Source organism: Oncorhynchus clarkii, chromosome 29, assembly GCF_045791955.1.
Source record: "Oncorhynchus clarkii lewisi isolate Uvic-CL-2024 chromosome 29, UVic_Ocla_1.0, whole genome shotgun sequence".
In the NCBI taxonomy this organism is placed as follows: Eukaryota; Metazoa; Chordata; class Actinopteri; order Salmoniformes; family Salmonidae; genus Oncorhynchus; species Oncorhynchus clarkii.
In genome coordinates, this window is record NC_092175.1 from 9,420,294 (window position 1) to 9,434,623 (window position 14,330).

The window sequence follows — 14,330 nt, forward strand, 5'->3', positions numbered from 1 at the left end:
TGATTACTTCGGCTGTGTTTACACAGGCAGCCAAATTCTGATATTTGTTTCATTAATTGGTGTTTTGACCAATCCGATCTGATGTGATTGGTCAAAAGACCAATTCGCAGAAAAGAGTTCAGAATTGGTCTGCCTGTGTAAACACAGCGCTCTTGGATTACTTTTAAACAATGTTAGTGGAAAAAAAACACATGGACACCTTTCTGTTTTGTCAATGACATTCAGTGCAGCACTGGAAAAAGGCATAAGTTTACGTTTTTTCCACCTGAGCGAGTTTTACCACAAGTCAGAGACCACTATGATGACAAACCAAACACGTTTGATGGATTATTTTTGGCTTCTTCTAATGCCTCTTATGGGAAAGTGATCCAAAAGTAACTGAAAGTAATCAGATTATGTTACTGAGTTTGGATAATCCAAACGTTACATTACAGATTAAAATGTTGGACAGGTGACTAGTAACTGTAATGGATTACATTTAGAAAGTAACCTACCTAGCCCTGACTGTAATACATGGCAAGAAATAATGTCTACCTTGGGTAAGGTAGGATAGAGATTTTGAGCATTTCCAGCTCATGTGTTTTGGAGCATTCTCCCTCTTTCCCTCTTCTCTTCATCTTCTCTCCCAGCTACTGTGGGGAATAACAATCAGGCAGTATGTAGGTCAGCCGAGCTGAGGAGCATGCACCACTCACTACCCCTCTTTTACCTCTCTCCATCTTCCCCTCCTCTAAATGGTTCTCGCAATCATCATTCTATTACTAGACTGAGTATCTTAGAACATATGAACATTTTCTCATCATAAGCCAAGTTGTATCTGATTTAATACCTGTCAATCATCTAAGACAGTGTTTACCAAATTATAGGTCTGAATCTACTGGTTTGCGTCTGAATTATAGGTTGTGGCTGGAAATATGTTAATGTTTTTTTGTCTGAGTCACATGAAAACCGCATAGCAATTTGAGACAATCGTTACGTGATTTGTTGCATTTACCAAAATCACATGGTATGGAAAATATAAAGGTATTGGAAAATATATTCATCACAGTGGCAAGAAGCACACAAGGCAGAGGCTTAAAATAGGTAAATAAAACTTTAATAAGTCTAGTTGCAAATGTACATAAATTGCACAGCCACATGGTTTTTATATATATATCGTCAACACAAACAAATTCCTCTGTACATTATTGTTTTTGTCACTGTTGTCCAAAGGAAGCAGAATCCAGCCAATACTTTACTTTCAACATCATTACAAAAGCATTTTCTACAAGATATTAGAAAACATACATCTTTTACTTTATTTATAGATATATATTTAGTTTATAGTATTTTTTTTCTCCACTGGCTGTAACTGCACTGTATGTACTATATAATTGTGTGTGTGTGTGGCTACATTGACATCATCATCACATTTCTCTCTCTGACTCTCCTCTCCTACATTCTTTAACAACTTAACGAAGGTGGAACGGCGGTGGGACGTGACCAGAAACAGACAAGAGGGTTTAGAATTGATTGCCAAATGAAGGACATTGCATTGCCTATTTCTATGGAAGTGGCATTATGCTATGTGGCACTGGTAACACAAATTGATAATGACAGTTTATACCAGTATTAAACTAGCTGATTTGGGAGAGTTGGCATTTTCCATTTCCTGTTTCAGTTTAGAGGTACAGAGGACTAGAGAGAACACATCCCTAAAGACGGAAGTCTTGACCTCATCTAGTCCTCTCTACAACAGTCAGTAATGTCTTTTCCCCTCAAAATGCTGGACATAAAATACACAATTGAAGTAAATTGAGTGAGCAAATTTATATGAGTATTGCACTCAGTAGTACACTCCACGACATGGCTGATCAAGCCAGGAGTGCACACGTCTGCAGTCCAAAAGACAGGGGTGTGTTTATGGAACGTAGACTAGGGGCTGGAGTCAATCCGTGTCGCGGAAGATCCACGTTAAAATGTCTAGATCCTTTCCAATTTCGCTGACATGTGCAGCGTTTACGGGTAAATGCAGTTTCCGCGAATGTGCCACGCTCCGCGTTACATTCGAGCAACCCATTGACTGAAACTCATCCCTGTATGTCAACTTCGTGGACTATGAGAAAGCATTTGACAGCTTAGACAGAGATGCCCTATGGAGGCTCCTCAGACCAGAGAAGCTTGCCAGAATGATCTGCACTACCTATAATGGCATAACATGCAGGGTTGTGCATGCAGGCAAGCTTAGCACACCCTTCAGACTCCTGACTAGAGAAAAACAGGGATGTCTCCTGTCACCCTTCCTTTTCCTGTTAGACATTGACTGGGTCATGAGGAAGACAACCGAGAACAGGTGACATGGCATACAATGGTCTCTATGGACACAGTTGGACGACCTCAACTTTGCGGAGGATCTAGCACTCCCGTAGCACAGTCAACAGCAAATGCAAGATAAAACGTCAGACCTGGACACCACATCATCCCAGCCAAGACTCCATATCCACAGAAAACAAAACCAAGATAACGATCAACGACGAATCTAACAATCCAATCACCCTCAGAAGAACCCTTGGAGGATGCCAGTTCCTTCACCGATCTGTGATGCGTCATCACCAAACAAGGCGAAACCGAGCAGGATGTAAAGGCAGAATTCAAAAAGCAAGAGTAGCCTTCATCTCCCAAAGAAACAAGAGTAGCCTTCATCTCCCATCTGGAGCTCCAGGAAAATGAAAACGCAAACCCTTTCAACACCAATGTTAAGTCAGTGATGGCTGTATGGCTCAGACAAATGGAGGACAATGTCTTCCATTTGTCCGTGCTTCTACACCTGCATTGCTTGATGTTTGGGGTTTTAGGCTGGGTTTCGGTACAGCACTTTGAGATATCAGCTGATGTACGAAGGGCTATATAAATACATTTGATTTGATTTGACAACAAAACCCACAATGACAACAACTCAGAGCTTCATAAACAAGTGCCTGTGACGCATCCTTCACATCAGATGGATGGGCAGAGTCCGTAGCATTGACCCGTGGGAGCGCATCAGCCAGGTTCCGGTGGAAGAGGAGATCCGGAGGAGAAGATGGGGATGGATCGGCCACACCCTCCGAAAGTTCCCCTCCAACATCACCAGGCAAGCGCTATACTAGAACCCACAAGGGAGCTCCCGAAGGAACGTAAGTAAGTCTCTGCGAACGTCGGGAACATTGCCTTTGAATTTAAATCCGATACGGTTTGGATCCAGCTCTATCAATGCTTAAAACCTCCATTGTAAAAGTGCAGAGCTGGGCTGATGACAAATGGGGTTTTGTGCTTGTGTTTCTCTCTCACCACACCTGATTGGGTCATAGGTCGCTGGACATTTGGACTCTCTCTGACCTCTACACGCCAGACATCATCCAAAACCTCTCAGAGTCAACATAGTCATTTACATTTTTTGCAATATACTCTTGAAGTGTTTTTTCCTTGATAAAAAAAGAGTATATTGAATGCGGGTGGGGGGGGGGGGGGGGATTAGAGGATTGCACTAAAACCTGGAGATCTAACTGAACAGGACAGATGGCTGGTTGAGCTATTTACAATATCCATGATGTCATATCAATCGATACAGCAGTATTATTGAACACAAGGTACATTTACAAAAAAAGGCTCTCTTTTTAACATTAGTTAAAAATATTGTGAACATTTTATCTACACTCTCGTCTCCAAGGCTGTCCAGCCTCTTGATACACTCATTATCATATATTTATATGATATATAAATCACATATCATTCATGTCTGCAGCAACTCATAAAAACAACATTCCATCATCTTCCTATATTGGAAACATATTATTTGTAATTTTTTTTGAAATGGTGACGCAGTGGGTCGCTACCATTCGTTACGGCGCCAAAATGAAGCATGCAGATTTTTCAACCCTAACTCATCTGTAAAGGTAAGAAAAATGAATTACAAAAATATACAAAATATAGATGTGCTGAAAATGTCTGTGGGGTGGTGGGAGCAAGCGGGAACAGTAGCTATAGGATCATTCAGGGACAATAGGTCTAGACCCCACATTAGGGTCTAGACCCCACATTAAGACCAACCGTGTGTTTGAGTAGCATCTTCACATTCAATAGAGAGAGGGAATGAGGGAGAAGGGGAGAGGGAAAAAAGAGGAGAGGAGAGAGAGATGCCTCGAAGCGAAGTGGGGGGGGGGGTCACAGTCTTTATGCGGCATGCTTCTTTGACATGAATTAGCAAACAGGAGAGTTTTAAGAAAAAGCGTACGATTCTAACCTGTGAGGTCACATTATAACACACACCAGTGCAGTGTATAGTATAACATCGTGTTCAACAACGCAACTCTCTCTCCCCTTGTGCTACAGGGCTCCGACCAGCCATGGCTCCTGAACGTAAAGCGACACACAACCAACATACGCCGTCGTTTCAACGTCGATTCAACATTATTGGTGAAGCACTAAAGCAAACCTCAATCCCGACCAGGTCTATTTCCAAAAACCTGGATAAAGTACAGGTCAAGAAGAAGAAGAAGAAGAAAGGAAACAGGATTTGTATTTCATCTGCTTATGGTGCAACTCACAGCATAGTGTGCAGTCTCTCCCTGCCCCGAAGCCCTATAAGACACACTATAGCTGCAACCACACACTCCTTGGAACGGGCTTCTTTCGTACTTGACCTGATCAAATATATCTATATATCTCATGTATACTTTACAGAGGGAAAAATGAAATATGCATACATCTATCTTACATTAGTATATTTTCACATACAGGTCATGATTTAGTGTTCAGAAAAACATTTTGCGTGATGTGTTTGTACAATATATTTATATTCCTTTACAAATCTACTGTATCATAAGACGTGCCTTTTGTTGTTGTTGTTGCAGGAATAGGGGGTCTGAAGGACAAAGTAGAGATGTGTTCCTTACTTAAGGCGTTTCATGTACCAATAGCTTTCACAAAGTGCACTATACAGTGCCTTGCGAAAGTATTCGGCCCCCTTGAACTTTGCGACCTTTTGCCACATTTCGGGCTTCAAACATAAAGATATAAAACTGTATTTTTTTTGTGAAGAATCAACAACAAGTGGGACACAATCATGAAGTGGAACGACATTTATTGGATATTTCAAACTTTTTTAACAAATCAAAAACTGAAAAATTGGGCGTGCAAAATTATTCAGCCCCCTTAAGTTAATACTTTGTAGCGCCACCTTTTGCTGCGATTACAGCTGTAAGTCGCTTGGGGTATGCCTCTATCAGTTTTGCACATCGAGAGACTGACATTTTTTCCCATTCCTCCTTGCAAAACAGCTCGAGCTCAGTGAGGTTGGATGGAGAGCATTTGTGAACAGCAGTTTTCAGTTCTTTCCACAGATTCTCGATTGGATTCAGGTCTGGACTTTGACTTGGCCATTCTAACACCTGGATATGTTTATTTTTGAACCATTCCATTGTAGATTTTGCTTTATGTTTTGGATCATTGTCTTGTTGGAAGACAAATCTCCGTCCCAGTCTCAAGTCTTTTGCAGACTCCATCAGGTTTTCTTCCAGAATGGTCCTGTATTTGGCTCCATCCATCTTCCCATCAATTTTAAACATCTTCCCTGTCCCTGCTGAAGAAAAGCAGGCCCAAACCATGATGCTGCCACCACCATGTTTGACAGTGGGGACGGTGTGTTCAGCTGTGTTGCATTTACGCCAAACATAACGTTTTGCATTGTTGACTGATTGTTGTCCTATGTCCTATGGACAGAGTCTCCCTTGTTCTTCATGATGCTCTCTGCGCTTTTAACGGACCTCTGAGACTATCACAGTGCAGGTGCATTTATACGGAGACTTGATTACACACAGGTGGATTGTATTTATCATCATTAGTCATTTAGGTCAACATTGGATCATTCAGAGATCCTCACTGAACTTCTGGAGAGAGTTTGCTGCACTGAAAGTAAAGGGGCTGAATAATTTTGCACGCCCAATTTTTCAGTTTTTGATTTGTTAAAAAAGTTTGAAATATCCAATAAATGTCGTTCCACTTCATGATTGTGTCCCACTTGTTGTTGATTCTTCACAAAAAAAATACAGTTTTATATCTTTATGTTTGAAGCCTGAAATGTGGCAAAAGGTCGCAAAGTTCAAGGGGTCCGAATACTTTCGCAAGGCACTGTATAGGGAGAGGAGGAAAAAGCGGAAGTGTTTCGGCCCTCCAGGACTGACACTGAACAGCCCGGGGTTAGGGCAGGAGTAGGCAAGTCGATTCTGCTGCGGGACTATTTTTGTCAGAGCGGATGGTTGGGGACCGGAACATTGCTATGATAATTTGTACACTGCAAATTGACAACAGCTAAGCCCAAAAGAAGATTGTATTTGAAAATAATAATACATTTCAATACCTTGATTACATTGAGACACAGTCATATACAGTGCCTTCGCTAAGTATTTTACACCCCTTGACTTTTTCCACATTTTGTAACATTACAACCTTATTCTAAAATTGATTAAATAGTTTCCCCCCCCCCCTCATCAATCTACACACAATACCCCATAATGACAAAGCAAAAACAGGTGTTTAGAAATGTTTGCTAATAAAAAAATAAAACCATTAAATATCACATTTACATAAGTATTCATACCCTTTACTTTGTTGAAGCACCTTTGGCAGCAATTACAGCATCGAGTGTCCTTGGGTATGACGCTACAAGCTTGGCACACCTGTATTTGGGGAGTTTCTCGCATTCTTCTCTGCAGATCCTCTCAAGCTTTGTCAGGTTGGATGGGGAGCGTTGCTGCACTGCTATTTTCAGGTCTCTCCAGACATGTTTGATCGGGTTCAAGTCCGGACTTTGGCTGGGCCACTCAAGGACATTCAGAGACTTGTCCCGAAGCCACTCCTGCGTTTTCTTGGCTGTGTGCTTAGGGTCATGGTCCTGTTGGAGGGTGAACCTTCGCCCCAGTCTGTCCTGAGCGCTCTAGAGAGGATCAAGGATCTCTCTCTATTTTGCCTCTTTGCCACCAACATTCTTCTCCATCCGGATGGTGCCAGACGTGGCGCTTGGCATTAAGGCCAAAGAGTTCAATCTTGGTTTCATCAGACCAGAGAATCTTGTTTCTCATGGTCGGGGGGTCTTTAGGTGCCTTTTGGCAAACTCCAAGCAGGCTGTCATGTGCCTTTTACTGAGGAGTGTCTTCCATCTGGCCACTCTACCATAAAGGCCTGATTGGTGGAGTGCTGCAGAGATGGTTGTCCTTCTGGTGGGTTATTCCATCTCCACAGAATTCTGGAGCTCTGCCAGAGTGACCACCGGGTTCTTGGTCACCTCCCTGACCAAGGCCTTTCTCCCCCGATTGTTTGGCCGGGCGGCCAGAGTCTTGGTGGTTCCACATTTCTTCCATTTAAGAATGGTGAAGGCCACTGTGTTCCTGGGGACCTTCAATGCTGCAGAATTTTTTTGTTACCTTTCCCCAGATCTGTGCCAGGACACAATCCTGTGTCGGGGGTCTACGAACAATTACTTTGACATCATTGCTTGTTTTTTGTTCTGACATGCACTGTCAACTGTGGGACCTGAAATAGTCAGGTGTGTGCCTTTCTAAATCATGTCCAATCAATTGAATTTACCACAGGTTGACTCCAATCATGTTGAAGAAACATTTCAAAGATAATCAATGGAAACCGGATGCACCTGAGCTCAATTTCGAGTCTCATAGCAAAGGGTCTGAATACTTAGGTATTTCTGTTTTTATATTTTAATACATTTGCAAACATTTCTAAAAACCTGTTTTCACTTTGTCATTATGGGATATTGTGTGCTCAGGATATTTTTTTAAGTCTGTAACGTAATGTGGAAAAAGTCAAGGGGTCTGAATACTTTGCGAAGGCACTGCATGTCTCTTTTTTTTTATTCTTGGGAATACTTAGGAACAGATTTCCTAAATTAAACACATCTTTTGCTGAATTCATAGTGATTTTACAGTCTTTTTGACCACAAACTAAAATTCCCTCAAAAAGTATTATTATTGTTCGGGGTTGTGGGGCACTTTGGAACAAAGCTCCTATTTGTTTTTTAAAAGAATGAGATAAGATCTAAATAAACCATTGGACAAAAATACTTTTCTTTGAGATTTAACACTACTATAAATTATTTTTCTGTTATTATTGTTTTGTTTTGTACACGGTCCACATGACCTGGTCGTAACAGAGAAGAGAGGAGAAGAGAGGAGGTCAGGAAAGGAGAGGAAACAGAGGAGAGGGGAAGAGAGAGGATTGGGTGACTATCTGACAGACAGACATTGTGTTCATTATAGTGATTTGTCCAAAGCTTTAGGGAAGAGAGTCTGAAATTGTCCCAGCAACTGCATACATCCAATGGAAACATCCAAATCGGTTGATTAATGGAGAGTTCAGTTCATATCTACAGCTTGTCCCGCCTCCTCCTCTGCAGGGCCCACTGGTGTTCAGCTCTGTCCATTGATTCGCTGTCACTGACTTGGTCAGCTGTCTGTCAAACTGAAGTCCCGCCTCCTCGCTGCTTGGCCCCTCACAGTGGTCTCCTCACTCAGACTAACCCCCGTTTAGTGTCCATATAAGGAAGTGTCCTTTACAAGCACCAGCCAACACACACACACATACACTATCAGACTCTCTCTAGCAGTTGCTGCTGTTCCTGAACTCTCCGTTCTCAGTGATCTGGAGCTTGGTGGGATTGGTCGGGGATATGCCGTTACGGGTCTGCATGCTGTAGCGCTCCTTCAGCTGGGTCAGGGCACTCATCAGACGGGCGTTGGCTGCGTCAAGAGACGCGATACGCTTCTCCTGCAGAGAGAGGGGGAGGGAGAGAGAAATAAACACTCGGTTAGAGAGCGGGAGAGACGGAGGGAGGGGGGGTGAGCCAGAGCAGCAAACAGCAAGAGAGAGAGATACCAAATATAGGCCTGTGCAAAGATAGGCGGTGAAGTACACAGACGCAGATAGCCAGGCAGCCAGCCAGACAGCGAGGCAGTCAGCCAGACGACGCATTAATGGCAAAATGGAGATGTAGCCTCCTGCTCCTGTTAGCGTTGCTTACGGTATCATCTGAAGTCCCATCGCGTTCATGTTCATCCACCCGAGGTGCTCTCTAATTCACCATTCACTTCTCTCCCTCTCTTCTTAATGAGCTTTCCATATTCATTCTCTCTGTCTGTTGACTCAGGGAGCGGCTCATTGCCTCACCACCGCCTCTTTGTTTGCACACTCATCTCCCATTACTTTACTGTGCAGATGAGCTTCTGTTTGTACGCACGTGTGTGTGTGTGTGTGTCTGTGCACCGCTGTCTGTGAGTTGACATTGAGCCGTCTTTCAACCACACCTCTGCAACTTTGTTTAACTCTCGTTGAAGCTTGTGTGCTGGCGTCAGTGTCTGTGTTTGCATCCGAAAATGTTACGCCACAACACAGAGCTGCCACTCTGCTGTCAGAAGTCGACAAGAGTTTACAATGTAAAACGAGTCACGGCCATTGACAAACCGGCAGGGGCAGGAAGGAGTCAAGTAAAGGAAGAATAGTGTTCATGTAAATATTAGTTAGCGAAGCGTAGAGTCAGTCGCGTGTCGCGCTCAGCCATTCAAGCCTTGTCACCGCCAGAGTTCTGACTGGTTGAATTAAACATGATGTATTTCCATGTTCTGTCACCCTTCACGTCCTGTAGCAGATGTCACAAAACACACACACAGACACACACACACAAAATAAATAGTAGGAACAAATATACACACAATATATTGAGAACAGTTGACTAGGCGCTGCATGGGCTTCTTTGTTTTCTCCATGCATCTCTCTCCACGAGGTTAAAACATTGCAAACACAGGACGTGTGTGTGTGACAGGAGGTGTGTGAGTGCTCAACTCTCCTTCCAAGATGATCATAATGACCTGCAGTACTCTTTCATGCCACCGCAGACTGCCCTGCCCTCTCTCATTGGGATTTTATATAGTCAATCAACTAACTATCCCTGAGAATGCTTTGGCTAAATCTATCTGTCACAGGCTTCATTAGGAAATATTTTGATTGATGTTGTACCCACAATAACAGTCCGGACACACCCCAAACAAAAACCCTGGATGAACAGAGAAAATCCGTACCATGTTGAGAGTCCGTACTGCATCATTCAATGTCCGCAGAACGAACCCCGATGACGCGCGACACATACACAGCAAGCCAGGTACAAAGCGCCGTAAATCCACTAGGGACGCAAAAAGACCATACAGACTCAAACTTGAACAGATGTTCGACAACTCAGACTCACAACACGTGGCAAGGTGGCAGGTAGCCTAGTGGTTAGTACGTTGGACTAGAAACCGAAAGGTTGCAAGATCGAATCCCCGAGCTGACAAGGTAAAAATATGTTGTTCTGCCCCTGAACGAGGCAGTTAACCCACTGTTCCTAGGTCGTCATTGAAAATAAGAATTTGTTCTTAACTGACTCGTCTAGTTAAATAAAGGTAAAATTAAAGAAAGGACTACATGCAAATACAGCTGTGTGCTGCCCACCAAAGCCTCCCTCCCAGGGAGGTGTAACAAGAGCCCACAAGGGGGGTGGACTGGGTGATGGAGAACAGATATCCCAAATTCTAGCCCCCCCCTTTACAAGACAAATAAACACCCGTTCCCTATTTATGACTCTGGGGGGCCAGCAGACAGAAAAAAAGAACGTCTTGTGATCTACTTTTGTTCCTGGCTAAATGGCTAGCCAGTCTTTTGAGTCTGAAGGACATTTAAACATGTTTTCTTATCAATGTAATCTGGAAGCATAATGTGCTATTATTCTCCTGATTGTCCTATGTCATTAAAGGGGGTATGACAGGTATTTTGCTATAACATAGAACAGACACATTTTACCAAAAGCATGTTTGGTGCCTACAGGCTTATGTACTACATCCTAGAGACTGTTTAAACTGTACACTAGAAACATGCTGTGGACACTTTTATAAGGAAGTCTCAGGTTTTTCTCAAAGAACACAAAATGTGTTGAATTCTTAGAACCACCCTGTCCGGACCGTCATAAGCCTGCCCCCCTGTGAGTATCACTATAATTTACAGAACTTGCTAACAGATGTGCGATCAAGTTTCTGCGAGGTGCGGCCACGCCCATGGGATCTCTTGGGAAAGCAAACACCTACTGATGAGAACCAATCCTCAGCTCTACTGTGGCGAGAGACTTGGCTTCATCCCATCCGAGCAGAATCCCACTGAGGTGACATCGACATACAAGTAAATGATCCTGTTTACATTCTTCCTTACCTAAAAGTGGTGTAGTGTGTGTGTGTGTAAAAGTGGTGGAGGTTACTAAGAATCGCAAGGCCCACACCAGATGCTGACATCCTAGCCCATTGGTTGTGTGAAACTCTCTACACCCTCTGCTCTGCTCCCTGCTCACCCGCAACCGTGTGGCTTTTCACGACAGCAACTACATCATCAAGTTTGATGACGACACCGTACGGTTGTAGGCCTGGTAACCGACGACGATGAGTCAGCCTATAGGGAGGAGGTACGTGAACTGGCATTGTAGTGCCAGGACAACAACCTCTCTCTCAGCATCAGCAAAACAAGTTAATTGTTGACTTCAGGAAGCAGAGGAGGGAACACGCCCCCGATCCACGAGACGGCAGTAGAGTTAGTGTGCAGTTTTACAGTGCCTTCAGAAAGTATTTTTGTTGTGACTTATTCCACATTTTGTTGTGTTACAGCCTGAATTCATTTTTTCCCCCCTTTATTTAACTAGGCAAGTCAGTTAAAGAACAAATTATTATTTTCAATGACGGCCTAGGAACAGTGCCTTGTTCAGGGGCAGAACGACACATTTTTACCTTGTCAGCTCGGGGATTCAATCTAGCAACCTTTCAGTTACTGGCCCAATGCTCTAACCACTAGGCTACCTGCCCCCCCTAACCACTAGGCTACCTGCCCCCCCCCCCCCCCCCCCCCCCCCCCAACCACTAAGCTACCTTCCCCCCCCCCCCTCTAACCACTAAGCTACCTGCCCCCCCCTATAACCACTAAGCTACCTGCCCCCCCCCTTCTAACCACTAAGCTACCTGCCCCCCCCTCTAACCACTTAGCTACCTGCCCCCCCCTCTAACCACTAAGCTACCTGCCCCCCCCTAACCACCCCTCTAACCACTAAGCTACCTGCCCCCCCCCCTAACCACTAAGCTACCTAACCACTAAGCTACCTGCCCCCCCCTCTAACCACTTAGCTACCTGCCCCCCCCTCTAACCACTTAGCTACCTGCCCCCTCCCCCTCTAACCACTTAGCTACCTGCCCCCCCTCTAACCACTTAGCTACCTGCCCCCCCCCTCTAACCACTAAGCTACCTGCCCCTCCCTCTAACCACTAAGCTACCTGCCCCCCCCCCCCTCTAACTACTAAGCTACCTGCCCCCCCCTCTAACCACTAAGCTACCTGCCCCCCCTCTAACCACTTAGCTACCTGCCCCCCCCCTCTAACCACTAAGCTACCTCCCCCCCCCCTCTAACCACTAAGCTACCTGCCCCCCCCTCTAACCACTTAGCTACCTGCCCCCTGCTCTAACCACTAAGCTACCTGCCCCCCCCCCTCTAACCACTAAGCTACCTGCCCCCCCCTCTAACCACTAAGCTACCTGCCCCCCCCTCTAACCACTTAGCTACCTGCCCCCCCCCTCTAACCACTAAGCTACCTGCCCCCCCCCTCTAACCACTAAGCTACCTGCCCCCCCCCTAACCACTAAGCTACCTGCCCCCCCCCTCTAACCACTAAGCTACCTGCCCCCCCCTCTAACCACTTAGCTACCTGCCCCCCCTCTAACCACTAAGCTACCTGCCCCCCCCTCTAACCACTTAGCTACCTGCCCCCCCCTCTAACCACTTAGCTACCTGCCCCCCCCTCTAACCACTTAGCTACCTGCCCCCCCCCTCTAACCACTAAGCTACCTGCCCCCCCTCTAACCACTTAGCTACCTGCCCCCCCCATTGTTGAATTATTCTTTTTTTGACCCATCTACACGTTTTTAGACATTTGAGCAAATGTATTGAAAAATAAATACAGAAATATCTCATTTACATAACTATTTACACCCATGAGTTAACACTTTGTCGACGCACCTTTGGCCGTGATTACAGAGTCTTTCTGGGTGAGACAGGAAGAGCTTTCCACACCTGGACTTTTCAAAATTCTTCAAACTCTGTCAAATTGATTGTTGATCATTGCCACACAACCATTTGCAGGTCTTGCCTTAGATTTACAACTGTGACTCGGCCACTCCGGAACATTCACTGTCGCCTTGCTATTGTACTACTGAAAGGTGAATCCATCTTCCATCGTCTGGTGGAAAGCAGACTAAACCAGGTTTTCCTCTAGGATTTTGCCTGTGCTTAGCTCCGTAACATTTCTTTTTTTTATCCTGAAAAACTCCCCAGTCCTTAATGATAACAAGCATACACATAACATGATGCAGCCACCACTAGGTTTGAAAATACGGAGAGTGGTATTCAGTAATGTGTTGTATTGGATTTGCCCCAAACATAAGACTTTGTATTCAGGACATAAAGTGAATTGCTTTGCCACATTTCTTTGCAGTATTACTTTTAGTGCCTTGTTGCAAACAGGGTGCATGTTTTGGAATATTGTTTATTCGGTACAGGCTTTCTTTTCTCTCTGTCAATTATAGGTTAGCATTGTGGAGTAACTACAACGTTGATCCATCCTCCGTTTTCTCCTATCATGACCATTAAACTGTGTAACTGTTTTTAATGTCGCCATTGCATTGGCCTCATGGTGAAATCCCAGAGTGGTTTCCTTCTTATCTGGCAACTGGGTGAGGAAGGACGCCTTTACCTTTGTAGTGACTGTGTGCACATATACACCTTTCAGAGTGTAATTAATAACTTCATCATGCTCAAAGGGATATTCAATGTCTTCTTTTTTTAATTTTTTACTTTGTACCCATCTACCAATAGGTGCTCTTCTTTGCGAGGCTTTAGAAAACCTCCCTGGTATTCGTGGTTGAAAATGTGTTTGAAATTCACTTGACTGAGGAACTGTAAAGATAATTGTATGTGTGGGGTACAGAGAGGACGTATTCATTCAAAAAGAATGTTAAATCACTATTATTACACACACACACACACACACACACACGTCATTTTTACTCCTGAACTAATTTACACTTACCATAACAAATGGGTTGAATACTTACTGGCTCAAGCCATGTAAAAAAAAAAAAAATCCACTTTGACATTTTGGGGTATTGTGTGTAGGCCAGTTTATTCTATTGGCTCATTTACTTTGTTTGTAATTTTTTATCATTTCTTACTGTTGTTGCATTGT

The 14,330-nt window shown here is 44.1% G+C and overlaps 1 protein-coding gene across 4 annotated transcripts in view; it reads right to left on the reverse strand.

Moving 5' to 3' along the window:
- Window positions 1-6,534: 6,534 nt before the first annotated feature.
- LOC139387984 (disabled homolog 2-interacting protein-like) overlaps window positions 6,535-14,330 on the reverse strand; it is a 181,175-nt gene continuing 173,379 nt past the window's right edge. For all 4 annotated transcript variants that reach the window (XM_071134436.1, XM_071134439.1, XM_071134438.1 and 1 more), the window contains one exon: window positions 6,535-8,796. In XM_071134436.1, coding sequence (XP_070990537.1) covers window positions 8,629-8,796 — 168 coding nt within the window. In that variant the 3' untranslated portion in view covers window positions 6,535-8,628. The remainder of the gene's footprint in view (window positions 8,797-14,330) is intronic.